Below are 23,024 nucleotides of genomic sequence, written 5' to 3' on the forward strand. Positions count from 1 at the left end.
TGACCAGTGAACCCCTGCTGCTGTCCAAAATATCGTCCGTTCATGACTCGGACCCTGCCTGTGTGTTTACTATTTATTGGCACGGTAAGAAAAGCTAACATGCATAAAAACAACAATGAATGAAATGTTATGAATGTTTCATGCACGAAATATAGGTTGTCAACATAATTTATGCGTAAAATATAACATTGAACGGTGGAAACGAGGCAGACGGCAAGGACTCGCATTATCACTGCCGCTGTCTCAGTTTATCTTGTTCTATGGAAATACTGTGTGCTAAATTCCATTGTTACTTACAAAATTTTCTGCATATGTACCTAAGTGAAAATCTGCTCGAAGGTAAGTTGTTTTCTGTTTCTCAAAAATGTGTTTTTATTATGTTAAAGAAATCTAAGGTTGCTACTGCAGACAGTCTGTACTAAAAATAGAACAGACAGCAGTACAGTCTCTCCTTCTACCAACGTCGGTGCTTTTTGCCGTAACTATTTCATGGTGCGTTTTGTTATTCAAAATTCTTCCAGTAGATCTCAACGATAGTGCATCTGGTTCATGCAAAACGTATTAAAATGAATTGTCGACGGAGGTCCTAAGGCTTATGCATCCACTTCAGTTAGAGAGCAGATGATGCATATATGTACCTAAGTGTGTCGGCCGGGATCTATCGATTTAACTTGTCTTTTACTCTCGAGCTCCTGTACATTGTCTTCGGCTGATGAAACAGTGGCACGTATTTTGAACAGAAAAATAATCATTTAGTCATCTAAAAAGGGAAAGAATAGAAGACCTTTCAAATCAACATTTATTGCCATTTAAACTTAAAAGGCTTATTTTCAAACCTTTTAAAAATGTACAAAGGTAAGTATATATATGGCACATGTAGCATGTAAATGATGTAAATTAGCATAATGTTTGCATTCAAGCTCATACTTTAAATATCTTATTGAAGTAAATAAAATGTTACGTGAAAATGTTCTTAGCAAGCAAAATAAAATTAATTCATATCGTATCAAATACTTTATTTTCTTTATTTGTCTATAAAATAGCTTAGGTTATTTGAGTGGAGTAGATCTAAATATATGGCATGTACAGTAAAGCTACAATAACATAAGACAATGTTAGTGATAAATAAAAATAAATATGCAACATTTTAATTTGATATAGTGCTCTATCTACAGCTAGAACAAGCCACCCCTCTAAAGAACTTTACAAGATATACAATTTATACATTTAATCATAACAATTTTTAGGAATTCGAAGGAGCTGTCTTATCAGGCACTAACTATATACCACCTGGCTAATATCTCCCTATATGTGTAAGATTGCATGTGTGCTGGAGATGTATTGTGAATATGCAATGATGTATTTTTCTAAAAATATGCAAAATTCTATAACCTCTGAAGATAGCTATCATGGAAAAACCACCACACCCCTGTTTGCTTAATAATCCTTACATTATATAATGATGGATAAAACAGAATACTGTCAGGCCAAATGCAATAATGTGTGTTTCCTGTTACCTACAGCATCGTACCAAAAGTAGTCATGATTTGTCCGGATTTACTCTATAGTTCATGAATCTATATCTTTTTTCATTTAAGTTTTTCTGGAGCAAGCTATTGCACCAGGGCAATGAAATTAGACACCCTGAAAAAAAAGACGGTGTTTTATCAGATAATATTTCCATATTTTTCCTTGGGAGTGATTTGTAAAATCTGGTGAAAGATTCTTTGAAATACAGTTTCACTGCCATTGTATTGGCAAAGAACAAAATGGTGTGGTAAAATCAATTTCATCTGAATAACTTGTCATACCTCATATACCCGTCAACACAAATGTTTGAAAATATTCTTGAATTTTTATATAGAAACTTATCTTTCAGCATATGAAACTTTGTTTCAATGGCGCAATAATTAGCCACAAAAATTAGAATAAATACAATGTAAAAATGCATTAAAATAAGATTGAATATGGGGAAACCTCGAATACTTTTGGCACAATGCTGTACCTGGAAAAAACACCTATCCCATTATAAATGGTGTTGAATGAATATGAACCCTGTGGATATAAAGGGAACCAAATCCTCTTTTTTTCTCTCTCTTCGAATGAAGGGCTAAGTGAAACAATATTGCATATACATGTATTAAAAGTGTTTCTAAGGTTTATCTGTAAAACACAGGGATCATCATTTTGATATTTCTTACTGACACCATCTCCTGTATGAATTGAAGAGGAAAATGCAGGGGCCCTGCATATATTCTATATACTTTTGCCTTCTTTCAAGGTCACAGGAGTGACATTGTTAAAATTTTGAAAGAACATATTTTTTAGAAGAACATATGGTCTAGAGCATTACTTTGGTATTGTAGACCAGCGGTGCAAGTTGTTAAGGACATGACATGTCAATTTCAGCAGTGGTCGGGGTCAAAGGTCAACATTGGTAAAGAAGTTGGGAATATTTTTAAGTTCATAAGACCCAGTATTTTGATGTTATGCCAGATGGTATCTTGGGTTGAGTGCTACAAATTTTCTCATATAAATGACCTTGACCTACTTTCAAGATCATGGGTGAAGTACATGTATGTTGAAAATTTCAAAAGTCATTGTGTTTGTGTTATGAAGAACTGGACTGCAAAAGTTTTTCAAAAATGTTTTGTTCAGGTCAACGGTCAACGGTCAACTTTAAGCACTGGCCAATTCATGGACTATTATGGGTAAAAGACAATAAAAAGTTCTGTAAGGCCGAGAGTCATATTTTGCCTGCAGGTACAAATTTACCTTGGGTTTGGTACTATAAAGCACCTACCTGGTAAATAAAAATGACCATGACTACTTTCAAGGTCACAGGGGTCAAATGTATTGAACATTTTAAACAACATTGTTAAAAGAGCATGGAAATGGTTGAGGTCACCACTCTCTCTCTCTATATATATGTATATATATTATAAAAGCAGAAAAATTATTCTTATGGACGAAGAAATATTATAAAAAGAAAAATTCTCAACAACGAGTCTTTAGAACTTTCATCTCTTCTAGAAGATTCTTTATTTTCACTGACCGTGACATAAAATTAAATCAACTAGTCATGGGTACCAGCGTAGTGAAATTGTACAGCCCTGGAGCAATGAAAAACAAAGAGGCCCAGAGGGCAGTGCTTGACTTCTTTCAAGGTCACAGGGGTCAAATATATTGAACATTTTTAAACAACATTGTTAAAAGAGCATGGAAGTGGTTGAGGTCACCACTCTGTATATACATGTACCTGCTTGCTTGGCATGGAGAAATAATAACAATCATGCTGCCAGGATTCGGCCTGAGGTCTGGCCCTGCCACTGGTAATTTAGTCCATGGGTCATAACATGGAAAAGGTTGAGATCCCTGAGACATAACCATACATATAGATTACAGGGTTTGAAGAGATTGGGCTTGAAAAATACAATACAGATCTACTTTATAGATAAGGAAACATGAAATCACTTCTATTTGTGTTTGCCATAAAAGAGAATTTCAAAATGTTTTCATCAATAATTACATTAATATGTAGCATTACTTTAACACTGTTTTTTGTACTTGTAGATCGTAGTATTGGAAGTTGGTGAAAGTGAAGTAATTCATAAGAGCTCATCAGAATTCAGGTAACTATAGTGTTTACTTACATCTCGTTCTGTTTACTGGGATTATTTTTGCCTATTTTTAGAGGTGAAAACAGGCTTTCCCTATAGCCTACATGTGTGTTTATTTTCCCAAAATAAAGAAAAAATCAGAAAGATCTTGCCATTTTTAATCGAAATGTTTATTCATATTCTCAAGTAATGCAGGGTACTTGAAATAGCTGCTATAAAATTTAAGTAAACAAACCCACTGGTTTAACAGTCTGGGACCTCAAAAGTAACCAAAGTAAATTTACTACACTCATTGCACTTAAAGTTCATGCATACACCTCATTTCAGAGTGTTACAGGTTCCCTTCCCTTCCAGGATAAACTGATGTCTTTAAAAAGGGTATTCCTTGCCCTTTACATGACATAATTAAAGCTTTGTCTGTACAATTGTAAATCTAAGGAAATACTGCCTTACTGGAAAGCTTGCTTTTCCAGTGATGCTGTTTAACCCAGGGACCCGCTCACTTGTTCAGTAACGTCGGGTGTGGTCAGTACTGTAGTTGGATGGGTGACTGCCTGCACGTCACATTTGGTGGGATCTCTGTGTGATCATGTAAGGCCTGAAATTCCCGGTGGTTAGGGAAGGTGCATTGATACACAGGGAGGACCTACGGCATTCCCAAGGAATATGGTTTATTTTGGTTAAGTTCAGCATTTTAGGGTTTGGCTACTTTAAAAGTTTTACAAAATCGTAAATTTCTTTAACTTTACATTTGCTACATCTGTACACTAATATTTGTACATGTGTATATCGTAGCAGCATTGCCTATGTAAAAATGTATACACCTCAAAGAATTTTCACAAAATAGAAAAAAATCCCCCGTTTTACAGGAAAACACTGTAATAACAACCTGGCCATCCCCATAAATCTTTTAGCATGGTACATGTACACAGAGTTTGGTAGTCTTGTTATACCTTACAACGAAGTTAGGTGGATATACTGGAATCAACCTGTCTGTCTGTCTGTCTGTCTGTCGTCCACAGTAACTTGTCCGTGCAACTACTCCTTAACTAACAGGTGGATTTCATTGAAACGTTGCATGAGTGATCGGTATCTTATGTAGTTGTGCACCAGCATTTTAATTTGGGATTTTGACCCTTTTTAGCTCGCCTATTCGAAGGCGTCTGCGTCCGGGAACCTTCAGAGGTTAAAGTTTTGGTGCAAGTTTTTTCCAAACAGTGTTGGATCAATAGGCTGTTGTCTATTATAAGGTTGAAGCATTTATATGGGGTGTTAGCAATGTTCGGGGCAATATTTTCATATTTTATGGCCCAAAAACAGCTTATTTGGACTTGATTTAAGTTTTTGGGCAAGTTTTGTTGGGTAGTGTTGGACCACCACCATCAATAGGCTGTTGTCTATTATAAAGTTGAAGTATTTGTATTGAGTGTAAGCAATGTGTTGAACCATATTTTCATATTTTAGCGTCCAAAAACAGCTTTATTGCACTTTGTTAATTTCTTAACAATCACTTCACATAGATGTTTCTACACATTTAACAGTCCTTGAAATATCCTGGTGGTAAGTGAGGTGGCAAATAAAACGACAGGCACTATATCAACGTTTTACTATACATGTGTTTCTATTGATAGTTGCAGTATTATGATAACATACATAGGCGAGCTATGCTGTTCTCCGACAGCTCTTGTTCATGGAGTTATGACCCTTTGTGCGAAATACTTGTCCGTTCAACTCCTCCTTAACTACCAGGTTAAGACTTCATTGAAACTTTGCATGAATGATCGGTATCCTATGTAGTTGTACACTGGCATTTTAATTTGGGATTTCGACCCTTTTTCATGGAGTTAGGATTTTTGTGCGAAATACTTGTCCGTGCAACTCCTCCTTAACTACCAGGTTAAGACTTCATTGAAACTTTGCATGAATGATCGGTATCCTATGTAGTTGTGCACTGGCATTTTAATTTGGGATTTCAACCCATTTTAATGGAGTAATGCCCCCTTTGTGCAAAATACTTTTTTTTGTTATCTTATTTTTTTGTTTTTGATAAAATAGTGATTAACTCATTACTGGTGGGAGACTATATTGCTTTGCATTAATAAGCCTTTCGCTTACAGTTTTGGTTTATATAGTAGCAAAGGTATTAGTTAGCCTTTGGCTTACAGTATCAGGTACTGCTAACCATACAAATAAATTGTTGTCATGAACATACATGGTTTCTAATTTTAAGTTTTCTTTTCATTTGAGATTTATGAAACAAATAAAGGAAATTTCACATGTTAGTTAGGATCAGCTGAGCCAAAAAATTCAATGCATTGGGTTTCATAAAAATCATATAAAACTGAAGAAATTCAAGCAACTTTTATTGTATTATCATAATTGTAAGCAAATATTTACATTTTATTTATTTGACAATCATCAAACCTTCATTGTATCATTTTTAGCTCACCTGCCCGAAGGGCAAGAGAGCTTATGTCATGGTGCGCCGTCCGTCGTCCGTCCGTCGTCCATCAACTTTTCCTTTAAACAACTTCTTCTGAAGAACTGAAAAGTATAGAATCTTCATATTTGGCTGATGGCTTCCTGAGATAGAGCCCAACAAGGTTTGAGAATGAAAATGACGTTGACCTACTTTCAAGGTTACAGGGGTCAAATGTGTCAAACACTTCGAACGACTTCTTCTGAAGAACTAAAAGGTATAGAATCTTCATATTTGGCTGAAGGCTTCCTGGGATAGAGCCCAAAAAAGTTTGAGAATGAAAACTAGTTTGACCTACTTTCAAGGTCACAGGGGTCAAATGTGTCAAACACTTCAAACATCTTCTTTTGAAGAACTGAAAGGTATAGAATCTTCATATTTGGCTGAAGGCTTCCTGGGATAGAGCCCAAAAAAGTTTGAGAATGAAACCTTGTTTGACCTACTTTCAAGGTCACAGGGGTCAAATATGTCAAATGCTTCCAACGACTTCTTCTGAAGCACTGAAAGGTATAGAATCTTCATATTTGGCTGAAGGCTTCCTGGGATAGAGCCCAAAAAAGTTTGAGAATGAAAACTAGTTTGACCTACTTTCAAGGTCACAGGGGTCAAATATGTCAAATGCTTCCAACGACTTCTTCTGAAGCACTGAAAGGTATAGAATCTTTATATTTGGCTGGTGGCTTTCTGGGATAGAGCTCAACAAATTTTGAGAATGAAAATCAGTTTTACGTACTTTCAAGGTCACAGGGGTCAAATATGTCAAAAACTTCAAACAACTTATTCTGAAGAACTGAAAAGTATAGAATCTTCATATTTGGCTGAAGGCTTCCTGGGATAGAGCCCAAAAAAGTTTGAGAATGAAAACTAGTTTGACCTACTTTCAAGGTCACAGCGGTCAAATATATCAATCACTTCAAACATCTTCTTTTGAAGAACTGAAAGGTATAGAATCTTTATATTTGGCTGTTGGCTTCCTGGGATAGAGCCCAACAAAGTTTCAGAATGAAAATGACCTTGACCTACTTTCAAGGTTACAGGGGTCAAATGTGTCAAACACTTCAAACATCTTCTTTTGAAGAACTGAAAGGTATAGAATCTTTATATTTGACTGGTGGCTTCCTGGGATAGGACCCAAAAAAGTTTGAGAATGAAAACTTGTTTGACCTACTTTCAAGGTCACAGGGGTCAAATATGTCAAATGCTTCCAACGACTTCTTCTGAAGAACTGAAAGGTATAGAATCTTTATATTTGGCTGTTGGCTTCCTGGGATAGAGCCCAACAAAGTTTGAGAATGAAAACTTGTTTGACTTACTTTCAAGGTCACAGGGTTCATATATGGCAAAAGCTTCAAATGATTTCCTCTGAAGAACAGAAAGGTATAGAATCTTTATTTTTGATTGATGGCTTCCTTTGATAGAGCCCAACAAAGTTTGAGAATGAAAATGACCTTGACCTTCTTTTAAGGCCACAGGAGTTAAATGTGTCAGACACTTCAAACGACTTCTGAAGAACTGAAAGGTATAGAATCTCTATATTTGGCTTGTAGCTTCCTGGGAAAGAGCCAAACAAAGTTTGCAAATGAAAATGACCTTGACCTACTTTCAAGGTCACAGCGTTCAAATATGTCGAACAGTTCAAACAGCTTCTTCTGAAGAATTAAAGGGCATAAAATTATAATATTTGGCTGGTGACTACATGGGATAGAGCTCACCAAAGTTTGCAAATGAAAATGACCTCAACCTACTTTTAGAGTTCACAGAGGTCAACAACATTTTAATGGATTTGTTCTTGAGAACTAAAAGGAATGGATTCATAAGATTTGGCTGGTAGCTTTTTGGAATAGAGCTAACCAATTTGAGAAGGAAAATGACATTGACCTACTTTCAAGATAACAGGGAAAAATATGTCAAGCAACTTCTGAGGAAGAATCAAAAAGCATAGAATCTTATAATAATATTTTGCTGGTAGTTTCAACAGATGGAGCCAACAAAGTATGCGAGGGAAATATTTTTAGTGCAATATAATATTTAATGAGAATATTTTGCTATGACTGCTTAAATATTCAGGTGAGCGATACAGGCCCTCTTGGGCCACTTGTTTCTTCATATAGAAGTACATCCTTTTTAGCTCACCTGCCCGAAGGCCAAGCGTCCATCGTCCGTCCGTCAACTTTGCCTTTAAAACACTACTAGTCTTGAACGGCTTAGTGGATTTTAACTAAATCTGTAGAGCATCCTTGAGCAATTTTGTGTAAACGGTGGGTGTTGCCTCCCTAGGGGCAGGGACCAATAGGGGAGATAGAGGTAAAACCTTCAAAATCCTTCTTCTACCATAGGGATAAAGGGATTTTATCCTTATATAGTCTGGAGTATCATGGAGCTGTTTCGTCCTACTAAGAGGCTAGTATTCTAAATATGAAATTGTACACCCCAGACCCATGTAATAACTCCCATTGTGTGGTAAAAAAATAAGACAGTAGATAAGACATGGTTTGATGCAAAAATCTGACATTGCACTATTTACTACAAAAAAACTCCAGTCATTTGAATAATACCATTTCAAGGGGAAGAGTATATGCAATCGTTGCCTGTACATGCAATAATTTCTATTTATATTTCCCAAATACATTTTTGGGAACCATCAATAGTCACTGCTTTGTCCGTCTGTTCGTCTGTCCCGGGCCATAATTTCGGACTCGCTAAATATGGCTCAATGAAATTTTAATGATATACATAAAGGACAGCAAGGTGATGTGCTGTATACTCAATTTGGTCAAGGTCACATTGAGGTCAAATTCATTATCTGGACAATAACTTCCGATTCGATGGAAAGAGCTCAATAAAATGTATGAGGTACATGTAGAATGGTAAGATGGTGTGCTGCCTACCACTGTTTGGTTTAAATGCCCAAGATCAAGGCTACACTGAGGTCAAATTCATTGTCACGGATATCACTTCTTATTCCATTATAAAGAAAAATCAATTAATTGAGGGATAGAATGGAAAGGCAGTGCACATATTCAAGGTCGGTGTTACATTGATGTCAAAGGTCAAATTCAAAGCCAGGGCCATATCTCTCGACTCATTGAAGATATCTCTGTGAAATTTAGTAAATTAGTGAATGTGGAATGTAGCTAGAAGCTTTTTGTTGAACTTTGGAGTTTGGAATTTCAGAGATAAAAATGGCATGATGAATTGCAGGTCAAGATATGTAACACAAAACATACAATAAGCAACATACATGCATACATGTACTAGCACACTTTATTCTAATCTCGATAATATTTTCAGGGAGCATTATCCATTAGTTAACTGATTTTACTTTTGCCATGTTACGGTGTCTGTTGCTTGTCTGTCATTTGTACGCCATCAACTTTTTTCTTTGAACAACTTCTTCTCAATTACCAATAGGACAAGGGTGCTTTTATTTGGCCAGAAACATGCTAGAATGAAGGGCTACCAAGTTTGTTAACTGAATGACGTACCATTACCCACTTATAAAGGCACAGGGCTCAAGTATGATAAAATATTTAAGCAATATCTTCCCAATAACCAAAAGACCATGAGTGATGATATCTGGCTAGAAGCATTTGTGGTTGGGGTGCTATCAAGTTTGTTCAATGAAATAACCTTGACTTACTTTTAAGGTAACTGCGTTCAAATGTTCAAAAAGTTCTTCTTTAAAATGCCATGGATGATGATATTTAGCCACTTGCCTGCAGGGATGAAGGACTAAATTTATGACCTTGACCCAGTTTCAAGGTCATTGTGGTCAAATGATTAATAATATCCTCAAGCAACTTCTTTTGACATGCTAGCATAACACAGAATAATAAACAACATGATATAATTATACAGAATATTACACATGATAGCATTTATTAGCCGTTTAATTGTTTTCAGTGTGCATATAATTTGCTATGAATTTTATAATCATTGGCTCCTGGTCAGTGTCAGAGTTTTTTTGAAGAAAGTGGCTAATTCAGTAGCCGTGGGATCTGTAGATTAGTGTGACCATCTGTAGGAAGGGGGAGTCCAGTCTTTGATGTTAGTGTTAGCTGATACTGACCCCCCCCCCCCCCCCCAAGTCAAAATTTAACTGGATAAATGTATGGCCAATTGAACCTAGTCATGTAGGGGTCGAATTTTAGCAGGATTTCAGCAGCATCAACAATTTTAATGTAGCAGGATTTTGCTAAGGGACAGATAGTAAGGTAGTTTAGCTTGGGAGTCACAGGAGTAGAAAAGGGTTGGGTTGGGAAGTTGAGTTAAGTAGTCTTGAGGTAGAAGGTAGAGTTAGGGAGACCAAGTTGATGAGAGGTCTAGAGATATAGAGGATAGTTAGAGAGATAGAGTTAAAGTGTGAATTAGGAAATTAGTAATAATAGTAGTTTTTGTTGTAGTTTGTGAATCTGTGTAGTTTTACAGTTTATAGTTGGAGATAGGTTTGGAGTGGAAAGATGAGTTCACAATAGTGAAGACTTTTATATTTTATGACGTATTAAAAAACTGTAAATTTGTTGTAAGTATAGTGTAAACATAAATGTACTTATTTTGTTGTTCAATTAGTTTGAACTGGTGGCAGTGGAAATTGATAACAGAAATTATCAGTAATACAAAAGAGAGTCGTGCGTAAACCTTTTACATTTTCGACTTCCTCTCAAGAACCAGTGGATGGAATTTTTTCAAACTTGGTCAGAACCATCCTTGGTAGATGAGGCTACAAAACTGTAAAATTCGGATTCCTACCCCACCGGCTGGGGCCAGGGCGGGGCCCCAAAGGGAAAATTAGCCAATATTTCAAAAATCTTCTTCTCCAGACTCGGAGGTACTACAGTCATTTTCTCTGCATGGATGGACAGATCATCAAGGGCTTTATTAAATTGCAAATTTCAGGACCCCGAAGCCATCCATTCTCCCTTGGGGAGGGGGTAAAGTTTACTATAGTTTATATAGGAAAATAACACTTTTGTGTATATTTTGACAATTTTCTATAGGAAATTATTCTTACTTGGTGAGAATTATTCTTGGAGGAAGATGGTTCAAATTGTAAAATTGGGATTCCTACCCCAACCCCTGGGGCCAGGGCGGGGCCCCAAAGGGAAAATTAGCCAATATTTCAAAAATCTTCTACTCCAGACTCAGAGGTACTACAGTCATTTTCTCTGCATAGATGGACAAATCATCAAGGGCTTTATTTAAATTTTAAATTTCAGGACCCCAAAGCCATCCGTTCTCCCTTGGGGAGGGGGTAAAATTTACTACAGTTTATATAGGGAAATAACACTTTTGGGTATATTTTATCCATTTTTAGCAGAAATTTATTAAAACTTGGTCAGAATTATCCTTGGAGGAAGATGGTTTTCAAATTGTAAAATTGGGATTCCTGCCCTATCCTAGGGGCTAGGGAGGGGCCCCAAAGGGAAAATTTACCAATATTTTAAAATATTATCCTTTGATGCAATACATGCATGACAAGTATTGTATTTCACTTAGTAAGTTTACATGTTGTTTTCCACATCACATCTCAACAATGAAATTGTTACATGTTGTTTTTCACATCACATCTCAACAATGAAATTGAGCTACCAGTACCTATAATATATCTAAGGTGACCGCTAAGGCCCTTAATTGGGCCTCTTGTTTTTGGAGTCGAAACAGGAAACATACATATATTTTTATTTGGCCTAACACAGAATATTAAACAAAAAGCAAGCATTACACAGCACATTAAACTAAAGCTTTCATAACACAGAATATTTTACAACATGTTAGAATTACATACATTTCATTACACCGAATATTACGCAACTTGCTAACATTACTTTACCTGCACATTACACCAAACTATGTATTATTATACATTATTATGCACAAAAGCCCATAACTGTTTTATCATAAGCTTTAATAATAAAATAAAACAAAACAAAATTCAAGGTTCTGATTTTTGTACGCGAGCCTCCGTGTAAAATTTAGCCAGGTTTGAATTCAGCAGTTCAGCATCATAGCTTTCGAAGACATCGTCTAGGTTCTTTTTTTTAAGATAAGCATGGAGGACATGTACTGCGTGTTGAATGGCCTTTTTATACGCCCATCAAATTTGACGGGAGTATTATGGTATGGGTTTGTCCGTCTGTCAGGCGTAAACTTTTGTTTGTCCGGCAATCTCCTCCTTCATTTTTCGACCAATCTCTTCCAAACTTGGTATACATTATAATCATGATATGAAGTTGTGTCTCCCTTAAAAGAATTTTGATTCGACAATTTTTAATCCACCATCCTCTGATGGTGGGCTATTCAAATCACCCTGCGTCCGTGGTCCGTCCGTCGTCCGTCCTTAAACAATTCTTGTTATCGCTATTTCTCAAGAAGTACCAGAACGATCTTTCTCAAATTTTATATGTTGGTTTCCCTTGGTCTTAAGCTGTGCAGGGCAACATTTGAGACTGATCGGATAAACAACATGGCTGACAGGCAGTCATCTTGGATTTTGATAGTGAAAGTTTGTTATCGCTATTTCTCAAGAAGTACCAGACCGATCTTTCTCAAATTTTATATGTTGGTTTGCCTTGGTCTTAAGCTGTGCAGGGCAACATTTGAGACTGATCGGATAAACAACATGGCCGACGGGCAGCCATCTTTGATTTTGATAGTGAAAGTTTGATATCGCTGTTTCTCAAGAAGTATCAGAGGGATCTTTCTCAAATTTATATGTAGGTTCCCCTTGGTCCTTAGCTGTGCAGGGCATCTTTTGAGACTGATCGGATAAACAACATGGCTGACAGGCAGTCATCTTGGATTTTGATAGTGAAAGTTTGTTATCACTATTTCTCAGGAAGTACGGGAGGGATCTTTCTCAAATTTTAAATGTAGGTTCCCCTTAATCCCTTATTGTGCATGTTATATTTTAAGACTGATCATAAAAACAAAATGGAATAAAAGAAGAACTGAACAGATCTTTCTCATATTGCAATGATCGATACTATTTCTTTCACATAAAGTACTGTACTAGTAAATATGTGAAATGACAAACTCACTTTGAAGGTTGGTTTTCATACACATCAGTATTAAGTTTAGATCAAAAGTTACCTCAAGGTGCATTTACTATTAACATGACTCGATCAAACAGATTAGAGGAAAGAAGAGAAAAGATTGAACTGACCAAGAACTAATGGGATCTCTTTTTTATAGCATGTCAGCTAACCACTCTTATTTCAATGTAAGAAAGTATATAACACTAGATGGCATTCAACGGGTGTATATTGTTCCGCCCCGCGGTACTCTTGTTTATGTTAACAGCATCTTTATCCTCGAATAGTTTTGGTTATTTTCTGATGTAATGGAGGAGAAACATTCGCCAGCAGCCATATTATTATGTCGTCTGACAGATCGCATTCAGGTCTAACTGCGCATGCGCTACGACAGGTTCCGGGAAATTTCCATTTAAGCTATATTTAGAAATCGATATACACCGGATAACCAATCTACATGAGATTTTCAGGACTGCATTGTCACGCGTATATGATCCGACCAATGTGATTGCGATACATTTCATGCATATAATAATATGTATTATGCACAAAGCTTCACTTACAATTGTGACTGAATTATACTTAACAAAATCACATATATAAAAGAAAAAGAAACCTTGCTAACATTACACAGAAAATCGCATCACATGTTTACATTACACATAATATTACACGACATGCTAACATTACCCATAATATTACACAACATGCTAACATTACATATAATATTACACAACATGCTAACATTACACATAATATACACAAAATGCTAACATAACACAGAATATTACACGACATGCTAGCATTACCCATAATATTACACAACATGCTAACATTACACGTAATATTACACAATATGCTAACATTACACATAATATTACACAACATGATAACATTACACATAATATTACACAATATGCTAACATTACACATAATATTACACAACATGATAACATTACACATAATATTACACAATATGCTAACATTACACATAATATTACACAACATGATATCATTACACATAATATTACACAACATAATATCATTACACAGAATAATACACAACATGATATCATTACACAGAATATTACACGACATGCTGGCATAACACAGAATATTACACAACATGATATCATTACACAAAATAATACACAACATGATAGCATAACACAGAATATTACACAACATGATATCATTACACAAAATAATACACAACATGATAGCATAACACAGAATATTACACAACATGATATCATTACACAAAATATTACACAACATGCTCTAGCATTACACAGAATATTACACAACATGCTAACATTACACGGAATATAACACAACATGCTAACATAACACATAATATTTCACAACATGCTATCATTACACATAATATTACACAACATGCTAACATTAAACATAATATTACACAACATGCTAACATTACATATAATATTACACAACATGCTAACATTACACAGAATATAACACAACATGCTAACATAACACATAATATTACACAACATGCTAACATTAAACATAATATTACACAATATGCTAACATTACACATAATATTACACAACATGATAACATTACACATAATATTACACAATATGCTAACATTACACATAATATTACACAACATTCTAACATTACACATAATATTACACAACATGCTAACATAACACAGAATATTACACGACATGCTAGCATTACCCATAATATTACACAACATGCTAACATTACATATAATATTACACAACATGCTAACATTACACAGAATATTACACAACATGCTAGCATTACACAGAATATTACACAACATGCTAACATTACACATAATATTACACAACATGCTAACATAACACAGAATATTACACGACATGCTAGCATTACACATAATATTACACAACATGCTAACATTACACAGAATATTACACAACATGATATCATTACACAAAATAATACACAACATGATAGCATAACACAGAATATTACACAACATGATATCATTACACAGAATATTACACATGGTAGCATTACACAGAATATTACACAACATGATATCGTTACACAGAATAATACACAACATGATAGCATTACACAGAATATTACACAACATGATATCATTACACAGAATATTACACAACATTATATCATTACACAGAATATTACACATGATAGCATTACACAGAATAATACACAACATGATATCATTACACAGAATAATACACAACATGATATCATTATACAGAATATTACACAATATGCTAGCATAACACAGAATAATAAACAACATGATATAATTATACAGAATATCACACATGATATCATTACACAGAATAATACACAACATGATATCATTACACAGAATAATACACAACATTCTAGCATTACACAGAATATTACACAACATGATATCATTACACAGAATATTACACAACATGCTAGCATTACACAGAATATTACACAACATGCTAGCATTACACAGAATATTACACAACATGCTAGCTTTACACAGAATATTACACAACATGATAACATTACACAGAATATTACACAACATGATATCATTACACAGAATATTACACAACATGATATCATTACACAAAATATTACACAACATGCTAACATTACACATAATATTACACAAAATGCTAACATTACACAGAATATTACACGACATGCTAGCATAACACAGAATAATAAACAACATGATATAATTATACAGAATATTACACATGATATCATTACACAGAATAATACACAACATGATATCATTACACAGAATATTACACAACATGCTAAAAAAAAAGTGTGTTTAAAGTATTGCAAACACATTTTGTTGTTTGCATTTGTTTTCTTTTTCAATTCTGAATTTCTTAATTTTACTCCAAAACATTTGTAGAATTAATCCTCTATCATATAAAATACTACAAACAGTATAATGACGACAATAAACTAGGAAATCATTTCTGTTTGTATTTTTCAGAAAATGGAGTATTATGCGTCGACAGCTTTGACAGAATCTGGTGATGTTGATTCACCAAAGTTGATTGGATTTGTGTACGAGAATATCTCGGATGATGAGGAAATGGAAACAAAACCTTTTCATGTAATAGGAATGGCAAACACTGAATTAAGCTCCCCTCTTGAGATGAGGGTCAACACTGGAATGGAAAATGCTACCCCATTGGATCTGTCACATTGTAACACCAATATAGCCCGGCCAGCAAATTCCAGCCACCTGGCACATGTTCCAGTTTGTATTACAAAGAAAGAATTTGATTATGATACGAGCAGTACCAACACCGACAAAACCCTGGATATCTGTCAAAGTATGTTCCCAGCTGTGTCAGATGTTGATAGTGCTAACGAATGTAGTCTTTCATTGCAAAATGTTTGTTGTTTGATAGAATCACCGAATAGCAGCCTGTCAGAAGAGGCATCCGAAGATACCCCTCCTGTTATCCAAGTATATGCAGAAATCAATAGTCCCGCTCGCAAGAAACGTCGCAGGAAGAACAAAACACATGCACGGGTTACACCTAAGAAATCAAAAAAGAAGAAAGTTCAGGAAGCTTTCGTGTTTGAAATAGCAAATGATACAGCAGAAATGTATTCTTTTAAACCTGAATATGAGTTTGATGGCGCTAATGAATCTCAAACAGGTGAATCAAATGTAAAAGTAGCAGGAAATGTTGTGGAAAGGAACCAAAACATGTTTGATGCACAGAGCACGAACTTTGGAAATTTAGGAACTAAGATGGAAAGTAGTAGGTGTCTGTCAACCCTCCCTTTTGAAATCGCACCACAACAAAAAAGAAAAAGAGGCCGGCCTAAAAAGTGTGTATCCGTCACAGCTACAGCTACAGCTACATCATCAAGAACAAGTTCTACATCTGAGGATTTTGAAGACTCGTACACAAAGATGACTGCCGAAGAGCAGCAACAAATTATCGGATTTCGTATTGCTGAAGAGGAAAGCGCCGAGACTGCTGCTGCTACAGCTGGGGCCCAATTTCCATCAGGATGTTTAAATGTGTCTCAACAAAAACGCAAAAAGGAAATTATATCGAAGAAAAGCAAATGCCCATCAAAACAAATAAAAATTGAGCACGATGCTTCATTTTGCGTTCATGATATGCAAAAACAAACCTCGTCAAGTTCACCAACAAAAACACCACCTAAACGTGGTAGGCCAAAAAATTTAAAATCAAAACTGAAATCCCCGCGCAAAAGGTCAGCTCATAGAATAGGCAGGCCCCCAGTAATAGGGCAGTTCAAATGTGATCGGTGTGAATTGGTATTCAAGGAACGTCCCAAGTTGATGCAGCACAGAAAAACGCACGCCAAACCATTTATATATTGTTCTTATTGTGACTTCAAAGCAAGAAGTAGAGGAGCTTTCCTAGAACATGAATCGAGACATACCAAAGCTAAACCGTTCAAATGTGAACTGTGTCCATATGCTTCCAGATCCAGAATCGATTTACAGCGTCATCAGGCTAAACATTCAAAAGTCAAAAACTACAAGTGTCCTTACTGTGACTTCACCACAAAATGGAAGCGCAATGTTTCCAGTCATCTTTTGAGCCATGTGGAGGACCGCCCATTCCATTGTGAAATATGTGGACATAGCTTTAAAAGACCATGTGACCTTAAGTATCACCTTTACCGTCACACCTCAGCAAAACCTCTTCGATGTTTAGAGTGCGGTTTTCGATGTAAAACAAATTATGAGTTGAACCTCCATCAATTCAAGCACAGTGATGTTCGATCATTCCCTTGTACACATCCTGGTTGTCAACAGGCTTGCAAAACCAAATCTGACTTAGCAAAGCACATGCACGTTCACTCAGAAGAAAGAAAATACCCATGTCCATTATGTGGAAAACATTTCAAATCTCCATCTGCAAGGAACAAGCACACCCAACGACACACAGATGAGAGACCATTTACCTGCCACATTTGCAACAAGACCTTCAAGGTCAAGTCATCTCTGGGAAAGCATCTTCAACTACATAGCGGAATACGGCCATTCTCCTGTGATGTATGTGATCGCACCTTTTCCAACAAGTCAAATAAACGAGCGCACATGAAAACCCACGAGTTGGCAGACCGTCCCTATCGTTGCCCTCTGTGTCCTTATGGAGGAAAATCTCAACAAAATCTCTTGGCTCATGTGGGTACCATGCATGGAAACTACGCTTTCTTTTGTGAGTTGTGCAAGAAGCCCTATAAAAGACATAGCCAGTTACAGCTGCATTATAAGAGAATGCATACTAAAAAAGAACTAGAAAAACTAAAGAACTTGGACAGTTTGGACATGACATTGATAAAAGGGGAGGAAGATGAGTCTCAAAGTTTGAGTCATGATGAAGGAACATCAGAGTATCAGTCAGGTTTCAATCACATCCTGAAACAAATTAAACAGGAAAGCAGCCTTGATAAGGATAGTGCCACATCACCATCACATCTTGAAAATCTAAATGTGAAACAGGAGTTACCTGTTGGAGAAAAGAGGAAAAGGGGAAGACCAAGGAAAAAGGTCAAATTGTCCCCGTGTAAAAAATCAGGACGCAAAAATACCATGGATTGCGAACATACAGAGGATAGTGGAGATGGGGAACCACAAATCTCGAAAAGTGGGCAAACAAAACCGGAACATCACAAAGAAAAACAAGACGGAAATGTAAGTGTTCCCACCCAAAACGAGAAGAAAAGAAGTGAAAGCCAGCAGAACAGTCAGAGTGGGCATTCAGCAGAGAACAGTCAGAGTGGGCATTCAGCAGAGAACAGTCAGAGTGGGCATTCAGCAGAGAACAGTCAGAGTGGGCATTCAGCAGATAACAGTCAGAGTAAACCATCAGAAGACAGAAGTCGAATTGAGCACACAGTAGACAACATAACAAGTGAAGACTCTGCAAATAACAATGGACATCCAGTAGACACTGATCCAAGTAGTAGATCCTGTACAGACGATGGTTCAGATATGCACTTGGAAGACGATGGTCTGAGACGGCTCCCGAGAGAAAATAGCCCTAAAGGTCACTCAGTAGACACTTTATCCAGTGAGTACTCAACAGACAACGGTCCAAGTGGGCAATCGGAAGACACCGTTCAAAGTGGGAACAGCAGTTCTAGTGGATGCTGTACAGACATTGGTTCAAGTAAGCATTTGGAAGACAAAAGTATGATTGAGCATTTGACCGATAACAGTCCAAGTGGGCAATCGGTAGACACTAGTCAAAGTGGGCTCTCGACAGACAACAGTCAAAGTGGGAACCCAAGTAACAGCACTTCTAGTGGATGTTGTGCAGACAATGGTTCACATAAGTATTTGGAAGATAAAAGTATGAGTGGGCATTTAACCGATAATGGACCAGGAGATCACTTAGTAGACACCTGTACCAGTGACTTCTCCACTGACATCGGTCAAAGTGGGCAATCAGCAGATAGCATTCAAAATGGGTGCTCATTAGGCAACAGTCAAAGTGGACATTCGGCAGACCAAAGTCCATGTGGGCAATTCGGAGACAACAGTACAAGTGAAATGTTTTCAGTTAATGGTGGCAATGAGCGTTCAGTAGACACAGGCCCGAGTGGGCTTTCACCAGAGAATAGCCCTAATAGATGTTGCATAGACAATGGTTCCAGTAGTCACTTGGAAGACAACGGTCTTGGTGGGCACTCGGAAGAAAGCTCAGTAGACACATGTACCAGCCAGCACTCCCCTTCAGTAGATACATGTACCAGCCAGCACTCCAACGGTCCGAGTGGAAATTCCACTGACAAAGTTCGAAAAGAGGACACTGTTAAAATCAGTCTAAATGAACACATAGCAGACATCAGTCCAAGAGAAGTCAAAGAAGAGACCACAGAAAACCACAAGGAAAGTGATGCAAAAAATCCTTGCATGCAGGATAAAGCACTTGACAAAATTATCAGTACACAATCAATTAACTCTGATATCAGTATGACTGAAGAGCCTCCGGTGAAAGAAAGTAATGCTTTGCCGTCAGATTTTGTTCATAAAGATGATAAGAGTTCACAAAGAAATGAGAACGACACTAAATCTATTGCTCAAACTAACTTTGAAGAAATTGGTAACATTGTCGTTCGTCGGAACACATCAGATGTAGAAGACAGTGTTTCAGTTGCAAATCTGCATGATTCTGGACAAATGGGAATCAACAGCTCTAAAGTACAAGAGATGCAAATAGATACAAACTGTAACTCGTTGAACAATAAAGACACAAAACAGTCATTACACTCCGAAGAAAATACGAATCGAAACGACCTGCAGAAAAGTCGAGAGGAAGAGGACCATCCAATGGAAAATCCAGATTTTACACGCGTCTGTACCGTTCAGGAAAATGAAGATAGGCAGAAAATTGGCATTAAGAATGATAGCAATACCGATAGTGTTGAGTTGTTTCCAGAATCACACCGTGTAGATAGTTTTAGTGAAAGAGGGTCATCTGTTTCATCTGAAATATGTCCTCTGCAAGAAGAACAAGCAGGTAATAGTAGTGAAATCCAAAGTGGTTCTAGTAAGAGCATACCATTTTCGCCGACTGGAGATCATGAATCTTGTCCTGAAGCAGAACAAAAACATATGAGGAAAAAACCCTATGCAAGAAATGCAAATTCTCATTCTACATGGACAAAATTTGACGATAATTTCCGACTCCCCCTTGCCACAAAGGGTTTCCACTTTAATTTTAGGAAAACTGGGAAGAAGCCGAAGTGTTGGTTTATGGAACTGGATGTTATGGATGAGGAGGCCAAGAAACTTCAGCTTCAATACTTGTGCAGAAAAGCTGGACTGGTATCTAGTGGTCAGATACAGAGTAAAAAGCGGCAGGCATCAGTGTCTGATCAAATGAAAAGAAGGAAACAACTTAGTTCTGCCTGTCGAATAAAGGGTATCAAGAGCAAAGACAGATCTTGTAAACAGCACGGAAAGGGACCAACTCTGACGAACATTTCAAAGGATTTTGTCAAAGAATGTAGAGATACCAACGGATCTTCGGGTATTGCTCAAACAGCTGTATTGACTCGTGCTCACAGATCATATACAAGTCGGTTGGATGGCGAAAAGGTTTCAAAAGAGGATCTGTTTAAATTGAACAAAAGTGAAGGCACCATGTTGAAGCCAAAACTGTCCATTGTGTCGAATGAGGTTTCAGAATCGTGTATGCAGAAAGTTAAAGGCGTCTCGATGACAACCAGAAATCTACCTTTTAAAAAGAAATACATCAAATTGGAAATTGATGAAGAAGGGCGTTGCATCAACCCGGAAGATAATTGCCCAATCGAAGAGACGAAGGGCAGAGATGGAGCTGGAAAGATAGAAGACCGTAAGGAAATAAAATTTAAAATTGGGATAAATCCAGGCAATGGGTTTAATGATAAAGAAGCTAATAGCACTGAGGTCAACAAGAACTTATTTAGCGAGATAGAAGTGAACAATGGAGAGATAAACAAGCAGCAAGAGCTCAACGAAAAGGACGCAGGACAAGGGCAGGTTCTACGGACAGACACGAAAATACATAGCAACGGGGAGAAGCATAGAAAAGGGGCCATGAAAAAGAAAGTAACCTACAAAACGAGAGCAGTGAAGTTCGGGATGAAACGGACAAAACTCAGAAAAGGTAAAAATATACAATAGAATATATGTTTCCCTCTGAAATACAAAGAGTAAAACCAACATATCGCAAACATAGTACCATTTAAATACAATATATGTTACATTCAGTTCAATTCCATACACACTCATCCCCCTCATCTCCTAAGGAGCACATTTTACTTATATCTTGGGATAATTAATGTAATTGTATAACAGCATTAGTTTGGTTATAGACAGTCGGCTACACAGTAACATGTCATTCCTCTATGGACTCGCTGTTAGAATATGTCAGAAAATTATGTCATGGTCACAAACGTTTTCATCACACACTGTAAATAGAAAATAACAAGGCAAAACTTCTTTGTGAGTTCAAAATAAATGGATACAATTATGACGTTCACAAACTCATTTCCAGTTAGCTTTTGTCTCTGCTAAGCCGGTTAAAATGCTATCCGGAACTGTGGTCACCGTCTTCCGGTTTTACAATTACTAGCACGACTATCGTTTCCGGATAAGCGGACTGCATCGTACAAAGAAAACACATTGTAATGTGATACTATTGCACACCCAATTAAAGGTCCGAAATCACAGTACAGCAATGTCTAAGAATAAGAGGCGGAAGGGGTCTAAGCATCGGTCCCGAGATAATATCGGTAATCAGAAAGCAAAATAGCAATTGATCGCGATCGAGTCTTGTTCAATCACGGGTAACAGTTACAGTACAGCACAGCTATTATATAATCATGACATGTATTGACAGACGAGGCTAGTACCTGTGGTTCAATGTTTTGAAACAGGTACTTGAGAACAGGATATAATGGCACTTGATACGGTGTATTAGGTCACGGAATTAGATTAAAGATACTGCGAAATTCAAGCCTTGATCTGATTTGGGTCCGGACATTCTCAAAAACTGGACACGCTGATAGGTGACTTCAGAGCGTTCTATACATATCTCAAGTGAACACCCATCGATATTCTTCCTTTGATACAACCATAAATGAATAATGATGGTGGTTTGGTGATCCGATTTGGGTACTGTCACCTTTTAAAAACTGTTTGTTTGATTTGCCTATATTTCAAAACGTCTTGCTGCTGGTTTTTCTGTAAATTACCGGTAAATGCATTTTTTTATGTATATTTATATTTTTTTTAATGCATACAATAATGTATCTAAATTTCGCTTGGAAATAAAATTGTTCTAAATGGGGGGAAAAAGTAAAATATAACATTTTAATCAAGCTGTTCACCTGCACTGCCTAAC

At 36.6% G+C, this 23,024-nt stretch overlaps 1 protein-coding gene across 2 annotated transcripts in view; it reads left to right on the forward strand.

The window, feature by feature from the left end:
• Nucleotides 1–23,024, forward strand: part of LOC110465346 — a 34,270-nt gene continuing 11,246 nt past the window's right edge. The window contains exons 1-3 of one of the 2 annotated variants that reach the window (XM_021521099.1): nucleotides 1–84; nucleotides 3,574–3,632; nucleotides 16,118–21,785. In XM_021521099.1, the coding sequence (XP_021376774.1) occupies nucleotides 16,121–21,785 (5,665 nt within the window). In that variant the 5' untranslated portion in view covers nucleotides 1–84; nucleotides 3,574–3,632; nucleotides 16,118–16,120. Of the gene's footprint in view, nucleotides 85–208; nucleotides 340–3,573; nucleotides 3,633–16,117; nucleotides 21,786–23,024 lie in introns of those variants that run through there. The other variant, XM_021521100.1, reaches the window with a different exon arrangement.

The sequence above is a fragment of the Mizuhopecten yessoensis genome, unplaced genomic scaffold, assembly GCF_002113885.1.
Source record: "Mizuhopecten yessoensis strain PY_sf001 unplaced genomic scaffold, ASM211388v2 scaffold11071, whole genome shotgun sequence".
Classification (NCBI taxonomy): domain Eukaryota; kingdom Metazoa; phylum Mollusca; class Bivalvia; order Pectinida; family Pectinidae; genus Mizuhopecten; species Mizuhopecten yessoensis.